This window comes from Geotrypetes seraphini, chromosome 9 (assembly GCF_902459505.1).
Source record: "Geotrypetes seraphini chromosome 9, aGeoSer1.1, whole genome shotgun sequence".
Taxonomy (NCBI): Eukaryota; Metazoa; Chordata; class Amphibia; order Gymnophiona; family Dermophiidae; genus Geotrypetes; species Geotrypetes seraphini.
This window is the reverse complement of record NC_047092.1, coordinates 160,680,762-160,706,001: the sequence shown is the minus strand read 5'-3', so window position 1 is coordinate 160,706,001 and position 25,240 is coordinate 160,680,762. Positions and strand designations below refer to the sequence as shown.

The 25,240-nt window shown below is 44.4% G+C and overlaps 1 protein-coding gene across 3 annotated transcripts in view; it reads left to right on the top strand.

Annotated features, from left to right (window-relative positions):
- PLCH1 (phospholipase C eta 1) overlaps positions 1–25,240 on the top strand; it is a 141,936-nt gene that overhangs the window by 83,395 nt on the left and 33,301 nt on the right. For all 3 annotated transcript variants that reach the window (XM_033957584.1, XM_033957585.1, XM_033957582.1), the window contains exons 7-14: positions 1,700–1,790; positions 3,276–3,479; positions 6,569–6,689; positions 7,551–7,722; positions 9,398–9,505; positions 10,009–10,170; positions 12,847–12,918; positions 16,387–16,481. In XM_033957584.1, coding sequence (XP_033813475.1) covers positions 1,700–1,790; positions 3,276–3,479; positions 6,569–6,689; positions 7,551–7,722; positions 9,398–9,505; positions 10,009–10,170; positions 12,847–12,918; positions 16,387–16,481 — 1,025 coding nt within the window. The remainder of the gene's footprint in view (positions 1–1,699; positions 1,791–3,275; positions 3,480–6,568; positions 6,690–7,550; positions 7,723–9,397; positions 9,506–10,008; positions 10,171–12,846; positions 12,919–16,386; positions 16,482–25,240) is intronic.

Sequence of the window (25,240 nt, the reverse complement as noted above, 5' to 3'; positions counted from 1 at the left end):
TTATACTGAACAAAAGCCAGGAAATATGAGTCAGCTGTGGCTAAAATGTAATCACAAACCCAGAGGTGTGTTGTCTATAGGATTATATTTATTGTATAGGCCCATAGGGCCAAAACAAAAATATTAAATGAGGTCAGTTTTAGTGGTTCTAGTAAAATAAGGCTAACAATTTATATTTGATCAAATTTCTATAGTATAGGATAAGGGAACTGATGGGTCAATATTCAACCCAGGGCAGACAGCATTGACCACCACAGGCAGAATTAGTCTCAGATATTCAATGCTGGGCTTGTCCAAACACCAACATTGAATATCTGGTTTAATTCCTCAGATGCTAGCTGCCGGAGCTTATACCAGAGCTTATAATACAAGCAGTTGTGTGTGGTCAGGGCCTTCAGGGGATTCGCCCCACCTCCTAAAGGACCTGAGGGCAATACTTTGAATTTGATTGGTCGAGCAGGCAACAGGCAGATGCTGCTCAGCCACTCAAATTCAGATGAGTACTGTCTGGGCCTTCAGGAAGTTCATTGAATCCCCAGCCCAAGAGTCCTGCTTTTTTTTTTTTTTGGGGGGGGATTACTTTTTGTTTGATGCAGTCTGACGTTAACAAACAAAAATAAAAACCCAGCTAATCCACAGCAATATGGTGCAACCAAAAACAAAAGGAAGAAAACTGCGGAGCTGATGTTCGCGATGCCAAAATTTAATGGGTTGATATATAAATATAAAAATCCAAAATCCACATAGGCTTGAGAAGTATGGATCCAACATGGGCCTTGTAACTATGTTCCTCAGGGGTCCTAAGGTATGAGGTTAAAATGAGCAAATATGGATGGAAATAAAATACACCGGGAGGACATTTTTGAAAAAACTAGGCACCGGATTGAAATAAATCCTAGCAGATGCAATCTTAATGTAAAACACTTAAAACAGATCAACAATACAAAAAAATAAAAGGAACACAGGGGGAGAACTTTTCTGCTATGTTATATTTGACTAAAAATTTCAATAAAAATATTTGAAATCGAAAAGTAGGGGGGATAATAGAATAGGGAAATGCTACTTGTGTTAGACAAAGCTGTGTCCATCTTAATAATGTAATCCACAAATCAAATAATTTTAAGAATATGCATCACAAAAAAGAAAAGCTTTTAAATCGGTCTTTAAATGAAAATAGTTGGAGACCACTGGCATAGAGTAACATACTTTTAAAGTTGTCTATGTAAACTATAATTGAACACAGTACAGTTTTGCTTGTCTTGCAAATTTAGGATATGTAGTTAACTCCTCCCCTCAAAAAACCTAAAGAAATCCCCAAACTTAGGGCGATTGCGTTTTTAGCGCACGCAGCATTTTAGCGCACGCTAAACCCGCGCTACACGGCTAGAACTAACGCCAGCTCAATGTTGGCGTTAGCGTCTAGCACGAATGGCAATTCAGCACGTGCTAAAACTGCTATCGCAGCTTTGTAAAAGGAGCCCTTAAAGAATGCCATAAGTCTTGAGCAGTATAAAAAGCCAAGTCTTTGACAGAGCTATTGCGAAATCTTGTTTAAAATAGTTTTGCTGACAGTTTTATTCATGGTCTGCTGGATTCACTGTTTTATCACAGGAATTTCAATCAGAGACTTTTACTTGAAGTGTATTTTAAAATCATTGGACGAGATGAATTTATACCACTACTGTCATTGTGTTTGTAGATGAATGTGACAACAGACTATTGCCTTGACATCATAAGAAAGTTTGAAGTTTCAGAAGAAAACAAGGAGCAAAATATTCTTGGGATAGAAGGTAACATATATTAGATTTGTCGTTAATTTCATAGTTTAATAAGCTGCTTTAGGTTCTGATAATGGATTTAAAGGAGTCTTGAATACCTATGTTGAAGTGCAAATCAAAATAACAGGACTTATCCCTCAGCATGTACAATCCAGTATAGTCCTGTACTTCTGGAGTTTACATGGAAGACACCCTAAGAGGAAAGGAATAAGATTGATAGAACAGTGGACATGCATGTGAATTTATAAGAGGCTGAAGAATGATGGTGTCTATCTTGAGCTATATTCTTCTATTTTCATATTATTCTATGTCATTCATTTTAGCAACAATTATCCCATTCCAAAAGAATATCCTCTTTCTGGAGGTACATATTGTCCAAGGAAGGCTCCTGATAAGAAGTCGGTAAGCCTTGCCAAGGAAGAAAAATCTCAATTGTAAGGAATGTAGGGCTTTGGCACATTATCACCTTAAGGCTATTTTTTGTCCCAATTTCTTTTTCCTATCTCAATAATGGCCTATGGACTTCTCTTTTAGGAAATTATGCCAGCCTTTTTTAAACCCCGCTAAGCTAACTGATTTCACCACATTCTCTGGCAATTAATGCCAGAGTTTAATTGAACATTGTGTGAAGAAATGCTTTCTCTGGTTTGTTTTAAATCTACTTACTTAATAGCTTTATCACATGCCCCCTAATCCTAGTATTTTTGGAAAGAGTGAACAAGCAATTCACATCTACCCTTTCCACTCCACTCAGTATTTTACAGACCTCTATTATATCACCCATGCTGACTGGTGGTTATAAATTTATTTGTTTTCTTGTTGGCAGGTCTCAGTAATTTGTTATCAATGTGAAGGTGAAGATAAATAAGAATTTAAAAACAGAATCATTATATACTTCCACAAGTACTAGATTCAGCTTTATGATTTTCAATTCAAATAAGTGTGGCTTTGGGGGGTCTTGTGTTTTTTGGGTCTGAGGCAATCTAAAATCAGGTCTGCTTTAAGGGATTACAGATCAGTACACTCAGATTCTTGCTTTCTTATTCTGTGTTATTTAAGCTTGTTTTTTCCATTACTTTTTCACATAGAATTTCTTTTAATTTTCAATTCAGTATGATTCAGTATTGCTATAGGCAATGTTTTCCAATATAATTTTTGAATATGCATTCCCTACTTTTAATTAACATCCACAAATCATATTTACACTATTTCTTCATATATACAGTATGTGGGTTAAAGAATAATTGTAAAACCTTTTATAATCCCGTGAGATAGATTTTTTTTTTTTGCTTCTTGAATTATTGTTTTTAACATTAAACTTTAGGCATTTTCTAAGGAGGAACCTTTTCTCATAATACTGGTGGGGATTTGGAAATGTTTTCTTTAAAGGCTTGAAAGCATCTCTTGTTGATTCTGTATGGAGTTATAAAATTGGGAGTACTTTGATTATATTTTTTAATTCTTTCTGTAAAGTACCTTCTTTATTGTCTCTTTAAGGTTTTACCAGTTTTATGCGGAGCCCTGCTGGTGACATATTTAACCCTTTGCACTGTGAAGTTTATCAAGACATGGATCAACCTCTTTGTAATTACTATATCGCCTCATCTCACAACACATACCTGACTGGGGACCAATTACTTTCTCAGTCCAAAGTGGACATGTATGCTTGGGTTTTGCAGGATGGTTGTCGCTGTATAGAAGGTATCCATTTTTTTCAAGATGTACTTTGATGGTAATGTAGCAATATATTTTTTTGAGACAAGGTTATGGCATCTAGTTTTCTTGAATATCCTTGCAGTTTACTCCTTGTCAGTCCTTTGCTCCTGAAGTTGTGAAACAGAGTAAGCCTTTTAAAGTAATATGTATTAAAAAAAAAAAAAATCTAAATCAAAGCATTATCTAATAGTTACGGAGTATGCAATTATAAGAATCCACAAAAGAAATTCGGTTCATAGACAACGGCGCGAAAGACAAAAGTGCGTGCCGACAATTGAGCGCAGCGCGCGCTGCCGCGCCGCTCTAAATTACAGTTTTTAGGGGCTCCGATGGGGGGTTTTGTTGGGGAACCCCCCCAGTTTACTTAATAAACATCGCGCTGGCGTTATGGGGGGTTTGGGGGGTTGTAACCCTCCACATTTTACTGTAAACTGAACTTTTTCCCTAAAAACAGGGAAAAAGTTAAGTTTTCAGTAAAATGTGGGGGGTTACAACCCCCCACACCCCCCACAACGCCCCCACAATGCGTCACAATTTCTATTAAGTAAAGTGGGGGGGTTCCCCCCCACACCCCCCCTGTTGGAGCACTAAAAACAGTAATTTAGAACAGTGCAGCGGTGTGCGCTGTGCTCAATTGTCTGGGCACGCCTTTGTCCCGGCGCGCTTTTGACCTGACACCAAGAAATTCTGGCTAATGGCTGACATATTTTATCATGTAAGAGAAAGATGGCAAGACACAATAATAATAATAATAACTTTATTTTTTCTATACCGCCACAATCTTACAACTTCTAGGCGGTTTACAGTGAAGAGAGCTGGACAGTCAGCGAATTACAGAATACAATGGGCTAGATTCACTTAAGATACCGACTTGATCACTGTTGGCCGATTCTCTGGCCAATTCTCCAGCAGTGATTGATGCGCTATCAAGTTTTCATGCAAATGATTTGCACAGAGGTGCAAATCATTTGCCTACAAATGCAAGCCAACATTCGCAGAGCCCTAACAGCAGTGACAGGGAAAGCAGCCTGTTGTTACTGCTGTTGAGGGCTTCTTCTTTTTTTTTTTTTTAATGGCACTGAAGTTGTGTATATGTAACACACGCACAATCTGTCCCATTAAAAAAAAGTGCTCCCCCCAAAACAGGCACTCCCTCAGCCACCGCCCCGCTCCCCCGAACCCCTCAAAAATGGCAGAAGGAATGCCCAATCCCTCCTGCCACACAGAACACCCCTATGCCATGCCCCCCCATTTGCCAGGCAATCCTGAGCTATTGCCCTCCCCAAATCCCCCTCAAAATGGCACGAGGGCTCCCCACATTATACTGAAAACTTCACTTTTCCCTAAAAAACAGGGAAAAAGTTAAGCTTCCTGTATAATGAGGGGGTTACAACCCCCCAAGCCCCCCACAACGCCGGCGCGAACTGTATTCAGTAAAGTGGGGGGGGGGTTCCCACCAACACCCCCCATCGGAGCCCCTTAAAACACTGTTTTTCTTTGGCGCGGGCATCCGCCTTGCGCTCAGTTGTCTCGGCGTGCCTTTGTTGCCGCGCGCTTTTGACTATGAACCGTGCGCTATAGCATGCGTTAAATTTGTGCGTGCGCTAAAACCCTTGCGCACCTTTGTAAAAAGAGCCCTCTGTCGCTTTTAAGCTTTAATGGAATAAATGTCTTCTAGAAAGAATAAAAGAAAAATACTGTTCCTTATTCAATTGATTAGTGTTAAATTCATCTTTTAAAAAAAAAAATTAAACAAAGCTTTACTGTTATTTCAATACTAATATATGCATAGTACTAGTAGAGTTGTCATACGCACAAGTCAAGGCAGGCAAACCGATTTCCCAGCCAATCATCAATTAAATTGCTATGCTTGTTCATTCATATGTGTAGGGGTAGCTAATGTGCATTAGGTCAATCCAAAATTCAAGTTAAATGTAAGGATTTTTTTAAAGCTCATTTCCATACTAATTTCTTAGGGTACGGTTTATTAAATTGTAGTAGGTATTTGTACTTAGGGCCTGATTCTATATATGTTGCCTAAACAATCAGCGCCGACTAGTATGGCACTAAGCATGATTCTATAAAAGATAAGTGCTCATTTAGAATAACGTTTAGAACCGTCTAATCGTGTTTAGGCAGTGCTAAGCGTCCTAACATTTAGGTGTACCCTATTTACGCCAGGGTTTTCTTGGCCTAAATGCCTTCACCTAAATTAGACACCCAACTCAAAACTCAAAAACAGGCGCCTAACTTGAAAACACGCCCACAATCTCCCCCAATAACCATGCCTACTTTTAACTATGTGCTTTGCATGAGGCGCCTAACTTTCAATTAGACGCATGTAGTGCTAATTAAGAGGTGTTGAGTGCCAATTTAGCCTATTAATCAATTTGGGCGCACTACGTCGGATAGCTGCGCTGATGCAGGCGCCTAATTTTAAGCATACTTTATAGAATTTGGGGATTACCGCAGAATCACCTAACACCACCTCTTGAGGCAGCGAAAGGTGCATTCAAACTAACTGTAGACTTGACAGCATGTGCTACATACAATGCGTAATGTCCACTCAATCTCTGCTCCATCCCGCACTAGGCAGTTAGAATGGGATTTTTTGCCTTATTGGATGTTTTAGGGCTCCTTTTATCAAGGTGCGGTTAACGCGCGAAATACAGCGCGTTCAACCGCATGCCGCGCTAGTTGCTAACGCCTCCATTGACGAGGTGTTAGCTTTTAGGCTTGCTGCGGGGGTTAGCGCGTGATGAAATGACCGACGCACTAACCCCCGTAGCGCGTCTTGATGAAAGGAGCCCTTAGTGTGCAACAGTAGCCAGCATGGTCCAGCGCTTATAGTTTGCATATGCTAAAATCTGTGCTAACTGCTTAGCACACTTTTGTAAACATGCCCCATAACGTGCTACAGTTTCTCGGCCGGTGTAGTTAATCCGTTGATTTCAGTGGTGTTATAAAAATACTTTCATTTTCAGGGTCTAGCTTTTCCACAGTGTTCTCGAGTCCTGACTTCACTTGCCCAAGTGTTGGTTGTCTTGTCATTTCCAGTTTTCTTGTTTTAACAGTTGACTGTTGGGATGGTCCAGATGGCGAGCCAGTGGTACATCATGGTTATACACTTACTTCGAAAATACTCTTCAGAGAAGTTGTAGACGCTATCAATAGATATGCCTTTGTCAGAAATGAGTAAGTCTAAAGAAAATTTGAGAATAAACCGGAAGAATTTGTGCAGGATGTATATTATTCTACTCATTTTACTTTTTATAATATTTATGTTCATTTTTATGGAAATGCTACAAAAATAAATAGCCATGTTACATGTGTATCTTCATTGCGCAGACAGTTAGAAAGAGCATTGCCTTAAAGGAAATGCCTGAGATATTGTAAAAGTAATTTTTTGGATTTTTTTTTTTGTTCACATTGCTTTCTGGGAACCTGAGTTATAGAATTACCATCTTCTTTACAAGCTCTAGTGGACTGACCCCCCCCTATACTTTTTTTAGAAGACCAACAGGAGGGATGCTCACTCCCTCTCACCTCTTCAAAATGGCAGGCCTTCCCAATCCCGCATCAGGGATGGGCCTAAATGTGCATGCATTACCTCCATTCTATGCAAATCTATATTCTGCGTATTCATTGTGGATATCCTGAGAACTTGACTAACTAAATGATCAATAAACACTGTATCAATAATTAATGAATAAACAAATTAATAAAACTATTTTCTCTTTTAACTTTATTTAATATGTAAGTTACATAGCAAACAGGACAATGTGAAATACAAATAGTTGCAAGAAAAGATGAACGTGTAATTCAAATAAATTATCTTCGTAGAGATACCCAGAAATTAGAATGAGAGAACACAATGTAATTAGAGAAAACAAAAAAGCAACAAACCATAAAATTCCAAATATAGCAGACAAAATCCGGTCTTTATGTGCTGTTACCAAAGAAATGTGTGCATATTTAAAATGTTGAGAATAAAATAAAGCTTTTTACAGTCCTGGTTGGAGTATTCATCCTCAACACTGACATTTTTCTTTCTAGGTTCCCTGTAGTTTTGTCTATTGAGAATCACTGCAGTATACAACAACAACAGAAGATTGCTCAGTACATGAAAGAAATATTTGGGGATAAGCTTGATCTGTCATCTGTTCAGATTGGAGAATCCAAGCTGCTTCCTAGTCCACAGAGTTTGAAAGGAAAAATCTTGGTGAAGGTAATTTTCTGCCAGCGTTGGACATAATTTAAAGTGATAGATGGTCTTTGGCAAGCATGCTAGCTAAGCACACAAAACTACACATCCCATACATCAGTAATATGGTAAAAAAAACAGTTGAAATTGAGCCCCATTTATTATTTAATTTTTTATCCCACTTATCAACTGAGCAGTCGCTACATATACAAAAGTAACAAATATTACATGTCCATTAATACATTATCATAGAAAACATTTATTAAAACCACCATCTTATCTTCAAATCACATAGGAGCGCTTTGTTATAATAAAGGGATCTATTCTCCAAGGGGCTGATTCTGTAAGCAGTTCCTGTCGTGGCATGCATCTAGAAAACAGGCACCTGATGCGTGTCAATCATGGATAGGCACCTTACAGAATCGTGGCTAGCAAGGACCCTAAGCACCAGAAATGTAGGCCAGGTTTTTACATTTCCAGCACCTAGTGCCCTTGCAGAATCACGTCCAGTGATGCCTAGTGACGACAAAGTCTAGCACCACCTCTAAACACGCCTATTTCTGGTCTTTGGTCCTGGAAGCCACCTAGCAGTGCCTCATTTTTTCTTAAACAAGTTTTTAATTGGTTTTTAAATGGCGCAACCAATTATCGTGCCACTTAAAACCAAGGTGCCGGTAGGCATGATCTAAGCGCCTACCAGTGCGTGACTTTTTCCAAAATCCAGCCCTATGATTGTTTATTGCAGGAAAACCAGCACAGGCCTATGCTAACAAGGGTTAAACATTCATTTGAAATGAATGCCATTTACCTTCATGCAATCAGGTCTAGCTCTATGACTGGAATGCCCTGAACCAATTTTTGCACAAGCAGCACTTCACATCCCCCCCCCCCAATTCTAATTTGTTTTTCTCTCTTCACTGTCTCCTACTCCCCCAATCTTGATCTGGTATTCCCCTCTTGTATCCATGCCGTTCCTACCTAGTTTATCTTTACGCTGCTAGAGATTGCCAGGAATGTTAAGGTGCTCTGTGGGAGGAAGGTCTTTGAAAGTTAGCAAAAAACGTAGTCTTGGCAGTCATTTTGAAAATCTTTTGGAACAGCTGTGGCAGCTAAACAGCAGCAGGCAGGAAAGAGTTGGGTTCTTTCCTGCCCCTGAAGAGGCCACTAGACCAGGTCTAAAGGTAGAGTACGGGAAGGGTGGGCTAGTGTCGCTATTACTGTGGCAGCAGTTTTCGTTTGTGTGGCACTACTGTGGAATGGTCTACAACTACCGCAGTAATACCAGGTAAATGCCTACAGACCTTTCAGTTACTGCAGTAATTCCCGTGGTAACTGCAGAATTACCATGGTAACGATTACCATGTCACTGCCTATCTCTAGTGATTGAAAACACAATATTGAAACCAGCACCCACTGGCAGCAATGCAGTTAGAGGAATCCGACTCAACTTAAAGAGAACAGTGGTTCTGTTGTAAGCTGCTTAAGGATTTTGTAGTAACCATGGGCAGGGCATCAATTGTACATGTGTGTGTCAGTGGCATAGCCATGGGCGCCCTTTGGGGCCTGGACCCCCCTATTTTGGGCTTAGGCCTTCTCCAAATCTATGGCACCCATTGAACGTCTAGCGTGTGCATATGTGTGTGTGTGTATATAAATAAAACAAACTTATCCAAATTTTTTTCCCACATTTTGTTTATAGGGCAAGAAATTGCCATTTCATCTTGCAGAAGATGTTGAAGAAGGGGAAGTTTCAGATGAAGATAGTGCTGATGAAATTGAAGATGAGTGCAAATTAACTTATTGTTTTGTAAGTCTGTAACTGTTTTCCATTTATTTTTAAGGGGTCTACAATTTTCAAAAATTTACAATCGTTATAAAAAAAAGCTTTGTGCTATATTTAGAATCTACTACAATGAATGCTGTGAATTAAGATATCCAGCATCTGGTTGGGTTCTAAAGGTAGGCCATGACCGAGAAGAAATTTTGTGCAGTTGTTCTAGAAATAAAGCATGGACAAGGCAATCTTTATAGATATTTCCTCCCTTTCTCTCTTTTATCATGTTTTAATTACTAAAACTTTCCAAATATAAGGATCAGCAGATAACCAGTGTTTGGCATGTTGTGACCTGGATGTCTCCAATTCCGATTTGTACGTTCTTTCTAAAATCTGCCTGATCACATGCATAATTTAGTCCAGTTTATTGATTAAAATATAAATTTTCTATCACTTCTGGTATTCTAAGATACAATTATCAACTTTGAATACACAATGGTTTTTAATGGGTCTAATTTAATCTTTTTTTTTTTCAGAGTAATGGGACAACAGAGCACCAAGTAGAATCTTTCATAAGGAAAAAGCTGGAATCACTTCTAAGAGAATCACAGATCAGGGACAAAGAAGACCCTGATAGCTTCACTGTGAGAGCATTATTAAAAGCCACACATGAGGGCCTCAATGTAAATCTCAAAGAGGTAGGAAAAGATTTATTAGTGACAGATGCCAGTAATAAAGAAAATTGCATGGGCTTTTCAAAGAGCATTCAGTGCCTGCTTTCCTTTTTGCTATAAGTGCTTGCAGTTTAAGAAAATGGCTAATCGTGGACCATCCTTCCATAAAGGTAAGCATGGCGTAAATCATTCATAGTCCAAGCAGAAGCCCCTTGGATCTTGTCTCCTAGGAAGTTCATCATCTTTTTCTTTGACTGTTTGGAAATGAGTGCTTTAGCCTTAGACATGGAAGATGAATTCTATATATGGTACTATCACCAAAATAATCAATTTAATCAAAATAATCAAAATAAGAACATAAAAATTGCCATACTGGGACAGACCAAAGGTCCATCAGTATCCTGTTTCCTACAGTGGGCAACCCAGGTCCCAAGTACCTGGCAGAAACCCAAACAGCAGCAACATTCCAGAGCTCAGACTGTGATGTCATAATGCCTCATTCCACCATTGCCTAATAGCCAGCCATCAGTGATGTCACAATGGCTTGATTGTACTGTACTTGGCTCACATGAGGACATAAGAGCTGCCATAGTGGGACAGACCGAAGGGCCATCAAGACCAGTATCCTGTTTCCAACAGTGGCCAACCCAGATCCCAAGTGCCTAGCTAGATCCCAAGTAATAAAACAGATTTTATGCTGCTTATCCTGGAAATAAGCAGTGGATTTCCCCAAGCCATCTCAATAATGGTCTATGGTCTTCTCTTTTAGGAAATTATTCAAATCTTTTTTTAAGCCTTGCTAAGCAAACTAATTTCACCACATTCTCCGGCAATGAATTCCAGCGTTTAATTACACTATGGGCTCCTTTTATTAAGCCACGCTAGCGGGGTTAACGCGCGTGACTTTTCATCAAGCGCTAACCCCCGCGCTGGCCAAAAACTACCGCCTGCTCAAGAGGAGGCGGTAAGCGGCTAGCGCGTCCGGCAGTTTAGTGCATGCTATTATGCCCATTAAACCGCTAGCGCGCCTTTGTAAAAGGAGCCCTATGTGTGAAGAAATATTTTCTCCGGTTGGTTTTAAATCTACTACTCAGGAAGAGCAAAAAATGTACTGTACCCAAGTGTACCCCAATATGTCACAATAGCCCTTATGCCCTCAGGTGTCACCTATATGTGGGTTCAATAGGTATTTTGTGTTTTTTGGGATGCTCACATTTTTCACCACAAGTATACCAATTAGAGTGGGATATGGGCCTGGGTCCCCTTCTTTACAGTCTACTGCATATACCACTAGGCTACTCCAGAGGCCAGCTTGCCGCAGTAAGAGAAATAGCCATCTTATCTGCAGCTGTCATAGATCCTGGTATGTACTGTCACTTTCACCTCTTAGGAGGGCGGGAGGGTGTCAGTGACTATTGGGGATGACTTTCAAAAATAGCGATTTGGATAGACATCTATCTACTGCTTTGTGCTGGGTTATTGCGTGTGTTTTTTATTTTGGGACTAGGAATCATTAGAGCAAAAAGTATCATAGTTTTCAATTTTGCTTATCAAAAAGACCATTCTGAAATAACTGGGAAAAGAAGAGGACCCATCTATCCAAGCTTGGGAGCAAAAGAATGCATGAGTTGGCAAAATGTGAAATTAATGCTTATCAAGGTTCACATAAGCCAATGTGGCTACATTATAAACAAATATGGCGGAAGTTTCTGGGTGAGTAATCAATTCATAATGAAGAAGTGCCAATGAAGGACTGAGTAGCAGGGAAAGAAACCTTGGAGTTATTTTGGGAATAAATGGGAGGATGGATGAGTACAGTATGTCTTTGTTATGAATGGTTGTTGTATGGGATGGGGTGGGTGGGATGATGATCAACTAAAAAAGCATGCGGTTAGAACGCAAATTGCCACATGCAAATTGTCATGCCAACATGGTAGCTGTTACCACGCCTGTGTGCTAACAGCTCTATGCTCCTTCGCTTCCAAATTTCCTGCAGTTCTATTACTGTCATAAGCCAAGAAAACACTGACAGATGCAGTTATTGTTAGCCCTTCTGATTTTAATTCTTGTTATACTATGCCTGGGCATGAAAGTCTGTATTCAAATGATGGAAACATATTTATTTTTGTTGCAAGAAAAGTGCTACACTTGACTTATTTGACCATTAATTTCAGTGAAGACTGCAAACTGTCCAAAATATTTGTGCAGTTCATCAGTGGGGTATCACTGATGATATTTGATTGGTAAATGTGCAGTTATATTTCATTCTCAAGGTTCTTTTCATTGTATCATGACACGTAGAAGTACTTGAGACCATCAGCTTTTATCAAGAACCCAGAGGAATGCTTCACTTTCTTATGATACATGTACCCCCTTTTACGAGAACTGCGCTAGCAGTTTTTAACGCAGGGAGCCGCGTTGAATGACCCGCGCTGCTCCTGACACTCATAGGAACTCAGTAAGCGTCGGGAGCAGTGCGGGCCATTCAGTGCGGCTCCCCATGCTAGAAACTGCTATTGCAGTTTTGTAAAAGGAGGCCATAGTTAGACCAAGGGCCCTAACCATGATGCAGTAAAATTTTAGTCTTTTTCTGAAATCTGGATGCCATGTAAACCCTACTTGAAAATCTCTGTCAAGATATTACTTATCCTAATGATGCATTATATGAAGCTAAGTTGCATTCTTTCCCGTAAATTGTAGAATTCAGCTGTGAAAGAAAAAGAAAAGAAATCCTACTGTCGGTCATTAATGAGCAACATGGCTAAACATAAGGTGGGTGGAGCAATCAGCAAGTGTTCATGGACAGTTAACCTGCCTTAAGTCTGAAGGTTTCTAATTGTGGTTTTTAAAGATAAGATTCCTGAATACTCCTGCCTTCTTGTCACAAAATGTCACTGGCTTTTACAAAGCCGTGGTAGAGGTTTTCACCGTAGGCTGGCAAGGTAAATGCTGCGATGGTCATAGCATTCCTATGAGCATTGGAGCATGTAACTCGCCGGCCTGCGTTAAAAACCTCTACCATGGCTTTGTCAAAGGAGCCCTGTGTTTGGCATGAACAGAAGATACTGTGATTATTTCACCTTCATCTGTTAATAGGCTGTCATTTCAGATTGTTTCTTTTTTAATTGATGGCATGAAATTAAATGCACCTGAAAACATTCTGGGAGGAGAGAAGTATGGAAGCTTGGTTATATTTAATATAGAGAGACAGAATATTTTGTAGGGTAACGGGTCACAAGCAAGCCAGGCATTTTACAGTATGCTGTAGTGAAAGATGGCACCAGTTGCATTTCTCTGTAAAATATTCTTTCTTTGGTTAACTCTAATTTTAAAAACCAAGGGTAATTGTTATTAGTACTCAGATCACTTGGGGGTTGTTGCATAAAGGCATTTTCATATGTATGTGACAGTATTCACAAGCAAAATGGCACTTTTGGGAGAGATACCTGGTTTGAGGTGCAACGTGTGGGGAGCTGTTGCTGTGCCTGGATAGCAGTGCTGTTTAACAACTTGAGCTGGAGATATCGGGTGCTGAATCTCATGGCAGGGAACCCCCAAACTCCACCACAAGTCGGCCGTCAGGAGGGATGCCCACTCCCTCCTGCCGGCAGCCCCAAACAATCCCTGGCAGGAGGGCTCCCCAATCCTTTCTGCTGGAACCCCCAGCAACATCCCCAGCAGGTGGGATGCCCACTCCCTCATGCTGGCAACTCCCCTAACATCCCCGGCAGGAAAGATGGCTACTCCCTCATTCCGGGACACCCCCCCCCCCCCGTACCTTTATCTGCAATGCCTACTCCTTGAGGCCGGCAGGCCCTCCTCTTCAGAATGGAGGGCCTTCCCTTTCACGGTGCACCCTTTCCCGGCCTATTTATTGAGAATGCATGCCACATATGTGTATTTATGGAGGAAAAGGACCTCAGAAATCCAAACCATAGAGTACATTGATTTTCTTTCATTGATACAGAAAAACCTCCAAAAAATAATTTAAGAATACGTGCAATATATACCAATAGACAGCAATGTTCCTGGCCGGCTAAAGAGAGCTGATTATCGAGTGGTAAATGCCTGCCTTTTTCTTTCTTAATGGGAAAGATCACATACACCTGTTGCTTTCAACCAGATACAAAGTTTGTAGAAATAAAGCTGATTCTCAATAGATGTAAATTCTTTCATCTTCCTATTTGTAATACGCTGGAAGCTAGCCCAAGCATAACCACAATTAATGTTGATTCTAGAATGGAAAAAATAGTGAGTCTCGCAATGCATTTTAATCTTAGCATCTGGCACATCAGTTGCAATGTTAGTAACATGCAGGCTGCTTAATTTTTGGCTTAGAATAAATGTCATATGCACTTTCTTTTAGCCTCTTCCCAGTACAGTCTGAGACCCCTCTGATGTTGCTGTCCAAGGGATAGTGTAGAATGAAAAAAACCCTGTAATCCAGATAATTTTGGTTGGGAGGTTGTAATGTTGAAACAAACCACTGTTTAATCCTCAAAAACAGGGGTAAATGGAGAAGCAATGAGAACAATAGATAGATAAAACTAATTTGATTATGTTAATTCAAATTTAATATACCACCTTTCTTGCAAAGATAAAACAAGACAGTTTACCATATATACTCAAATATAAGCCGAGATGTTTGGGCCAAAAATGGCCCCAATATGGAGATCTTGGTTTATATTTGAGTCAGCGCCAACCTGTCTCCCTCCCAGACCTATTGCAAATCTCCACCAGGCCTTCTATAAGACCTGGTGGTCCTGTAGTGGGCTGGGACAGGAGGGATCTCTTCAGCCTCCTGTCCCGGCCGACTCTAACAACTCTCACCTCCCTCCTGCCTCCCTGCGGTTTCATGAGGTTGCCATGAGAACTCATGGCAGCCATTCAGGTAGTGGCCCTACATGGGGCAGGAGCATAGGAAGATTGCTCCTGCCCTGGTTCACCGCTGGAGCACTAGAAATTTTAAAGGTATGCATTTTATTAATTGGAGAGGTGGGAGGGAGGTGAGAGTCAGCCGGGACTGGAGGTGGGAGGGATTAGCCAGCTCACGTTCAACGTGAACTCTCAGGCCTTGAGCATGCGCACATGCTCAAGGCCCAGCACAGGAGGCAGATCTTCAGGCACCTGCACCAACGCACAGGACATGCTGGTGCTGGTGCCGCTGCGGAGGCTACAGCAAAGTAAGAAGAGGGTTCGGGTGGGTTGGGGGACCTCAGGTTGCGGCGGGGTGGGTGCCTGATGGCGGCGGGGGGGGGGTGTGCCGGATCGCGGGGGGGGAGGGTGCCGGTTTGCTGGGGGGCCTTCAGGGGGAGCAATGGGGGTTCTCATGGAGGGGGGAGCAGTGCTGCTGGCCTCGGGGGGGGAGGGGGGGTGGGAACCTATCAAAGCGAGTTTCCATTATTTCCTATGGGGAAACTTGCTTTGATAAACGAGCATTTTGGATTACGAGCATGCTCCTGGAACGGATTATGCTCGTAATCCAAGGTACCACTGTATATCAACTGCTGATAGAACTCATGTTCAGAGACATGAAGGCAGTAACAGGGGAAGAACCCCAACACTACCGCCTCACCACCCAATCATCGCATTGTTCAGAACAGTCTTAAGTTGATTATCAAGGTAGTCGAATATTTAATTTAGTAATGCCACACAGGCTATCTGACCTCTGTATTGCACTAATATATTGAAGATGCATTGAAAATTGCAAACTTAGCTTACAGCTCGCTGGTTCCAACGTGATATGTTTCAGTACTGCTTCAGGGAACCGACAATACATTTCAACAGTGTTTCTGAATATGGGCAATGCAGTCTCAAAGGGTTGTCAGAATTTGACCATTCTCGACAGTGACTTAGCTTCCTCCTTTTTTTAAAGTGAACTTGCAATTCTGGATTTTTCTGTTTTTGAATCACATTTTTGTAAACATTCCATATTATTAGGTTCATACGCATGGTTTGGAACAATATATTGTACGTTGATGTCATCTTATTAGATTTTACATTAATAGAACTTTTCTCTGTGGTTCTGTATAATTTCATTTGAAGAACGATTATCTTATTGCTGGATTTCATTATCTCGTTTTAACTCCTTAGCATTGGTTGTTCCTTGGCACTGTGCATGAGGCAGGACATTCTGAACCCCAGCATCGAGTGGTCAGCATTCTCTAACCAAGATAGTAAGCCCACTGTCATGTGAGATAAATAATAATCTGTATCTTCTCTCATCTCCTTTCTCCTTAGAAAACTACCAAATCAAAGTCCAGATATAATAGCATAGATGATGATGAAGAAGACCAACAAGATTGTCCTGGAAAAGAAACAGGACAACTGTACAGGTCAGAACTCGGTGAAGTTTGCTGTCTTCTGTGAATGTGGTTTATTCTGTTTTCAAAGGCATCTCTCTGACCAGACAGATTATAGTATTCCAGCTGAAATTAAGCAAGACAGACTGCTGCGTATAGTTAATTCTGTTGCTCTGTTTATGGAAATTGTAGTTCTCATCAGGAAATAGAATTTTATATATAGTTGTTTTCATGGTGAATAATCTAATATAATAAAATGATAGGCCGCGCATGCGCACTAAAAAAAAGTGTTCCCTGATCTGTCGCGAAAATACGAGTGCGCATGCGCGGGTTTTACGTCACCACCTACTAGCTTTGTACTCGGCTGTGGCGGCGGCGGCTTTCAAATAAAAAAAAAAAATTACACATCTGCGCCGGCCTTCCTCACCCCCGCCTCTCACTCTGCATGCTACCGGCTCCTCTCCCGAACTGCACAAAACTTTGCTGTTCTTCGTTCTGCCCTGCTCCTTGCCTTACTATATTTTTAAGTTGAAAGACGAGGCAGCGGCTCCTCTCAGGATCCCCACCTGCGTCGGAAGTCCAATGCAGTCGGGGATCTTGAGAGGAGCCGCCACCACCGTGTCTTTCAAATTAAAAATATACTAAGGCAAGGAGCAGGGTAGAACGATCTTCAAAATGGCGGCAACTCGATTTCGAAAGCGTGCATCCCGGCCCCGCGCCTGCCTACCCCCCCAACACAGCGCTTGAGGCGGTCCCCGGCTCTCGCAAACTCACGATTTCCTGCAACACGGAACGGAGGCTGCCGGGAGGAGGGCTTTGAGGCAAGCCGCTGTCGGCTGAGGGCAGACGCAGGGCCAGGAGCGGCTTACAGGAAGAGTCAGTTTCGGCCGCGAGCAGCGGCTGCCAGGAGGAGGCCTTCACAGAGCGGCGCTGGCGGCCCTCCTTCAAGGCAGTACAGCTAAAGCACTCAGGTAGGAAGGGAGGCCTACTACTGGACAGGGGGAGCAGGAAGAGGTGCTGATGGACAGTGGGGGGGCAGAAAAATGAAGGGAGGCCTACTGCTGGACAGGGGGAGTAGGAAGAGGTGCTGATGGACAGGGGGGGGGCAGAAAAATGAAGGGAGGCCTACTGCTGGACAGGGGGAGCAGGAAGAGGTGCTGATGGACATGGGGGGCCGAAAAATGAAGGGAGGCCTACTGCTGGACAGGGGGAGCACGAAGAGGTGCTGATGGACAAGGGAGGCCAGAAAAATGAAGGGAGGCCTACTGCTAGACAGGGGGAGCAGGAAGAGGTGCTGATGGACAGGGGGGGCAGAAAAATGAAGGGAGGCCTACTGCTGGACAGGGGGAGCAGGCAGAGGTGCTGATGGACAGGGGGGGCAGAAAAATGAAGGGAGGCCTACTGCTGAACAGGGGGAGCAGGAAGAGGTGCTGATGGACTGGGGGGCAGAAAAATGAAGGGAGGCCTACTGCTGGACAGGGGGAGCAGGAAGAGGTGCTGATGGACAGGGGGGAGGTAAAACAAAGGGAGAAGGGCTGCTGCTGGATAAGGGGAGCAGTGAAGGGATGGTGGTGGACACAGGGGATGTAAAAATAAGGGAGAATTGACAGGGGGAGCACGCAAGGGGTGGTGGTGGACAGCCAAAAGAAAGACAGAAAGAAAAAAAAAGACAGAATTACAAAAAGTGGCTAAGGAGACAGAGAGAGAAAGAAATAAAGACACACACACACATATATATTCTAGCACCCGTTAATGTAACGGGCTTAAAGACTAGTATTTGTATAATCTGCTTGAGATGTGCTGCCCACTGAGAAAATAAATGTAAATTTCAACGTAGCATACATTGGCATTACATAATTTTTTGTTCCATATTTCTCTCTTCCCAACTGCCTTTTAAAAGGTATATGTAGATAACCATGCTTTTAATATACATTTAATAAGGATCAATCATGGTATATTGTGGCTTGTTTCCCTTCTTCATTTTTCACATTGCACTGAAAAATAGCTTTGAAGAAAAGAAATTTCTACATGAGTACCGTATTTTCTCGCATATAACGCGCGCGTTATACGTGGTTTTTACGTACCGCGCATACCCTTGCACGTTATACGCGTGAGCGCGTTGTATAAAATTTTTTTTTACATAGTTCCCCCCCCTCCGACGTCCGATTCACCCCCCCCCGCAGGACCGCTCGCACCCCCACCCCGAAGGACCGCTCGCACGCACCCGCACCTGCACCCTCACCCCGAAGGACCGCTCGCATGCACTCCCACTGGCACCCCCACCCTGAAGGACCGCTCGCACCCCCACAGCCTCCCGACCCCCCATTGTCCTGCTGCTTCCCCTTGGCGGTCCCGACACCCAACACGATTGGGGCAAGAGGGAGCTCAAGCCCTCTTGCCCTCCTGACTCCCCGACACGATCGGGGCAAAAGGGAGCCCAAGCCCTCTTGCCCCGCCGACTCCCCAACTCCCCAACAATATCGGGCCAGGAGGGAGCCCAAGTTCTCCTGGCCCTGGCGACCCCCCCCCCCCACTAGTTGTTCGGGCCAGGAGGGAGCCCAAACCCTCCTGGCCACGGCGACCCCCTACCCCCACCCTGCACTACATTACGGGCAGAAGGGATCCCAGGCCCTCCTGCCCTCGTCGCAAACCCCCCTCCCCCAACGACCGCCCCCCCCAAGAACCTCCGACCGCCCCCCCAGCCGACCCGCGACCCCCCTGGCCGACCCCCACGACACCCCCACCCCCCCTCCCCATACCTTTGTGTAGTTGGCCGGACAGACAGGAGTCAAACTCGCCTGTCCGGCAGGCAGCCAACGACGGAATGAGGCCGGATTGGCCCATCCGTCCCAAAGCTCCGCCTACTGGTGGGGCCTACGGCGCCTGGACCAATCAGAATAGGCCCGGGAGCCTTAGGTCCCACCTGGGGGCGGGGCCTGAGGCACATGGGCCCAACCCGACCATGTGCCCAAGGCCCCGCCCCCAGGAGGGACCTAAGGCTCCCGGGCCTATTCTGATTGGCCCAGGTGCCTTAGGCCCCACCAGTAGGCGGAGCTTTGGGACGGCTGGGCCAATCCGGCCTCATTCCGTCGTTGGCTGCCTGCCGGACAGGCGGGTTTGGCTCCCGTCTGTCCGGCCAACTACACAAAGGTACGGGGAAGGAGGGTGGGGGGGTCGTGGGGGCCGGCCAGGGGGGTCGCGGGTCGGCTGGGGGGGCGGTCGGAGGTTCTTGGGGCGGTCGTTGGGGGGAGGGGGGTTTGCGTCGAGGGCAGGAGGGCCTGGGATCCCTCCTGCCCGTAATGTAGTGTGGGGTGGGGGTAGGGGGTCGCCGTGGCCAGGAGGGTTTGGGCTCCCTCCTGGCCCGAACAACTAGCGGGGGGGGGGGTCGCCAGGGCCAGGAGGACTTGGGCTCCATCCTGGCCCGTTATTGTCGGGGAGTTGGGGAGTCGGCGGGGCAAGAGGGCTTGGGCTCCCTTTTGCCCTGATCGTGTCGGGGGGGGGGGGCAAGAGGGCTTGAGCTCCCTCTTGCCCCGATCGTGTCGTGGGTGCAGCGGTTGGCTGGGGCAAGAAGGCTTGAGCTCCCTCTTGCCCCGATTGTGTCGGGGAGTCGGGACCGCCAAGAGGAAGCAGCAGGACACTGGTAGGAGCTTCTACATGATGGGGGGGTCGGGAGGCTGTGGGGGTGCGAGCGGTCCTTCAGGGTGGGGGTGCGGATGGGAGTGCGTGCGAGCGGTCCTTCTGGGTGGGGGTGCGGGTGTGTGCGAGCTGTCCTTCAGGGTGGGGGTGCGAGCGGTCCTGCGAGGGGGGGGGTGAATCGGATGTCGGGGGGGGCATCAGGCTTTCAGGGTGGGGACAGGACTTCAAGGGGGAGAGGAGAGTGGGGGCGGGCGAATGGAGAGTCGGGGTGGCCAGAGGAGAGTCGGGGCGGGCGAAAGGAGAGTCGGGCAGCATGCGCGGTATACGGGTGTGCGCAGTATATAAAAATTTCTGTACATACATTTGTGTTTTTCGCGCGCTATACCCGTGTGCGCGTTTTACACGGGTGCACGTTATCTACGTGAAAATACGGTAAATGTTTAGAACAGTGTTTCCCAAGCCGGTCCTGGAGTACCCCTGTGCCAATCAGTTTTTTTTTAGTATAAACAAAATGAATATGCATGAAATTGATATGCATACACTACCTCCATTGCATGCAAATCTCTTTCATGCATATTCATTGTGGATATCCTGAAAACCTTACTGGCAACGGGGGGTTTCCAAGACCGACTTGAGAAATACTGGTTTAGAATAATTATCTTGCATAGAAAATACACTTGTGTGGGAGAACATAAGAATTGCTGCTGCTGGGTCAGGCCAGTGGTCCATCCTGCCCAGCAGTCCGCTCACGCGGCAGCCCCAAGGTCAAGACCAGTGCTCCAAATGAGTCCAGTCTCACCAGTTTAGCATGAACTTGTCCAACTTTGTCTTGAAACCCTGGAGGGTGTTTTCCCCTATAACAGCCTCCGGAAGAGCGTTCCAGTTTTCTACCACTCTCTGGGTGAAGAAGAATTTCCTTACGTTTGTACGGAATCTATCCCCTTTTAACTTAAGAGAGTGTCCTCTCATTCTCCCTACCTTGGAGAGGGTGAACAGTCTGTCTTTATCTACTAAGTCTATTCCCTTCAGTATTTTGAATGTTTCGTTCATGTCCCCTTGCAGTCTCCTCTTTTCAAGGGAGAAGAGACCCAGCTTCTCCAATCTCTCGCTGTACGGCAACTCCTCCAGCCCCTTAACCATTTTAGTTGCTCTTCTCTGGACCCTTTCGAGTAGTACCATGTCCTTCTTCATGTACTGGACGCAGTACTCCAGGTGAGAGCACACCATGGCCCGGTATAGCGGCACGATAACCTTCTCTGATCTGTTCGTGATCCCCTTCTTGATTATTCCTAGCAATCTGTTTGCCTTTTCACCACCGAAACTTACTGAATACTGAAAGTTAGATGTGTCCTGCCAATTTTAGGTGCTCACACTTACATCGTCTCTATGTGCTAGACATACTGATTAGAGAATGACACGGGGAAAAAATTTGTCCCCGTCACCGCCCCGTCCCCGGCCCACCATCCTCTGCACCGCCCCGTCACCGCCATTCCCTTCACCGCCCCGTCACCGCCACTGCCATCCCTTTCACCGCTCCGTCACCGCCACTGCTACCCCATTCACCGCCCCGTCACCGTCACCGCAGCATACATAAAAGCCTCAAACGGGTATGAATTTATATACTTATCTTTATTAACGTATAAAGGAAACATTCTTTACAACTTTACAACTTAGTTAACTATTAGTTAATAACTATACAAAAACACAACAAAACACAACCTGTACTTTTAATTGTCGTTATTTTTTAACCCGTGGATGAACAACAAATCATCCACAATCTCTGGATTCAGTTTCAAACTTCAACTGAGACTCGGTTTCCTTGCCCTGAAAATCTTCCATCCCTAGTTCTACCATTCCTCTCAAGGGGTCTTAATACACCCTTCTCCTTCAGGTGTACCCCTCTAGTGACTGTCCCACAAGAACAAAACATTGGATACATTTACATATGATAATTTCATCAGATTTAATATATTTTACCTTTGTTATTGCTAAGATGACTGCTTGTTTGCATTAAGACTAATGTTTGTAGAGACTACGGGCCACTATGAGTGTTTGAGAACTGCTTAAGACGGTTCATTCAATTAGCTGATTAACATAGACACTGGAAAATGTAATTACCCAGGTCGATGGTGGCAGGTTGGAAGCAACTAAGCAGCATTGGGGACACAGGCAGTTAAGATGTTAGGACAGTTCTGGAAGCTGCTTAGATTAACCCTATCCTTAAAGAATGACATGGGGATGGTTTCCTGTGGTTACCTGCAAGGGACAGTGGCGTCCCCGAGTCATTTTGTAGGCTCAGTGATAGATTTTGTAGTTTAGCGGAAGCATCTCCTCTGTAGTATAGTATTATGGTGAGTGTAGTTGCTTTTAGGTGTATTTTTCTCTGTGGAGCACTTGGGCTGCTCAGCGGTCTTGCTTGATTTTATTCACCCAAACAGTCCTTTCCTTAACTCTACTTGTAACTGACGAAGTTTTCAGGTTTTCAGCTCCTCCAAGAATGCAGTGAAATCCAATCGAGGCAGCGACTCAAAATTCAAATCCTGGGCTCGGCTCCGAAATCCCATTCCCAATCGCTACTGCTGCACTACAACCCATTAAATATCATGTGCGGCAGTAGCGATTGGTCCCCTACTTTGAGCAAACAGATCTGACAAATGAGGAGCCAGTATATTGGGGGGCGGAGTCAATGCGGCAACGTGCAAGTCGGGTAGAGAGTTGGAGGAGACAGACCACATGGCGGAGACAAACATGGCCGCCGGAAAAAAAATCAAACACCTGGTCCCGAACCAAAGACACACGGTGAAGACAAGGTAAATAGCGGTACTTAGAAGGGGCTACATTGGCCTGCGGGGACAAATCTTTTCACCGTTTTTGCGGGCGGTGAAAACTTTTGTCCCCGTGTCTGCGGCGATTTGGCTATGGAGTCTCCATAACCCGCAGCCAAACCGCCGCCACGCCGCGGCTGCCTGCGGGGATCGCTCCCCGTGTCATTCTCTAATACTGATACCAGGTTATTCTACTATTCTGTAATGCAGGCTTGTTCATCCAGTGATTCAAGGGCTAAAACCCAGCCTTCCAAGTGCTTTTTTCTGGCTCTCGGAAGCTTGGCAAATTCTTGGCACTTTCAGCAAGATTCCTGCTTCCCTGCTGCAACTTGGCTCTCTACAAGCTTGAGCCATGAGATTCCAGAAGTTCAGGTTAGTCTTGCAGTTTCAAGTTTCACGAGACTTGAAACTACCACACCGACCCGAACTTGCAGCAATACGCAGCTCAAGCTTTGCAGAGAGCTGAGTCTAAGTGGGGAAGTAAGGATCTCACTGCTTCTTCTGCAGCTCAAGCCAGTTGAGGGGAAAGAGATTGGGTGAAGGCTATGAGTAGATGAGAGAGAGAGAGAAAGAGTGATGGGACCACTGCTGTTCAATATATTCATAAATGACCTGGAAATAGGAAAAAGTGTGAAGTTATAAAATTCACGGACAACACAAAACTCTGCAGTAGAGTCAGAACTGTTGAGGAATGCAAAGAATTACAAGGAGACCTGAACAAACTGAGTGAGTGGGCAAAAAGATGGCAGATGAGTTTTAATGTAGAGAAATGTAAAGTCTTGCATGTGGGGAAGGGGAACCCAATGTACAACTATACGATGGGAGGGAAGGTACTGGGGGAAGGCTGCCTAGAAAAAGACCTGGGAGTTTTGGTGGACAAAACAATGAAGCCGGCGGCGCAATGTGCAGCGGCCTCAAAGAAAGCAAACAGAATGTTGGGCATAGTCAAAAAGGGTATCACTACCAGAACGAAGGAGGTTATTCTACCTCTGTATCGAGCGATGGTGCACCCACATCTGGAGTACTGCATCCAATACTGGTCGCCCTACCTTAAGAAGGATATGGCGATACTCGAGAGGGTCCAGAGAAGGGCGACAAGGATGATTAAGGGCATGGAAAACTTTCATATGCTGAAAGGTTGGAGAAGCTGGGGCTCTTTACCCTAGAGAAGCGGAGACTTAGAGGGGACATGATAGAGACTTATAAAATCATGAAAGGCAAAGAGAAGGTGGAGAAGGACAGATTCTTCAGACTAACAGGGCCAAAAAAAATCAAGAGGGCATTCAGAAAAATTGAAGGGAGACAGATTCAAAACGAATGCTAGGAAGTTCTTCTTCACTCAGAGGGTGGTGGACACATGGAATGCGCTCCCAGTGGAGGTGATAGGGCAGAGTACAATATTGGGCTTCAAAAAAGGATTAGATGTCTTTCTGAAGGAGAAGGGGATTGAAGGGTACAGATAGAGGGTAACTGTACGGGTACTAATGAATAGGGAATAAAGAATTTAGGTAAGGACTTACAGGTCACGAACCTGGGGGCCGCCGCGGGAGCGGACTGCTGGGCACGATGGACCCCTGGTCTGACTCGGCAGAGGCAATGCTTATGTTCTTATGATGACGGAGGGGGAAATGACACAGTGTTGTATTTGCCACTATTTGACAATAGTGGCAAATACAATTGGGAAATACGACGGTGAGTGTTTTGGCCCTCCAAAATATTACAAACTATTAACCCCCCTCTTTTAGTGCACGCTAAACGCTAATACGTCCATAGACTAACATGCACGCGTTAGCATTTAGCATGCGCTAAATCGATGTGCCTTAGGAAAAGAGGCCTAAATGTGAGCCTAAAGGTTAGACAAGCATGCTATAATGGAACCTAGGTTATAGAATAGGCTCTTAGCATATGCCCAAATGTAGAATTTTCCCCATAATGTAAAATAATTTGAGGATAACACCATGCAAGTGCAGCATAGTTACATTCCTGTCTAGATTGAAAGAATACCAATTCTATTAGCAAACTGTCCTATCATTTTACCATTCTTCAAATAAGCAATTCTTTTTTGAGGAAGTGAAATCAAATTACACTTACCGTATTTGCCGGCGTATAAGACGACTTTTCAGTACCTTAAAATCCTCCCCAAAGTCGGGGGTCGTCTTATAAGCCGGGTACTGTTTACATGCCCTTACTTTACATGCCCTAACATCTCCTTCCTTACCTCCTTACGGTGCTTACGGTACTAGTAAACCTGCCGGGACATCAGCGGGGCCATGGCGGGACATCAGTGTGACAAGGGTGCCAGCTCCTTCATCCTGCGCAGCGGGAAGCAGC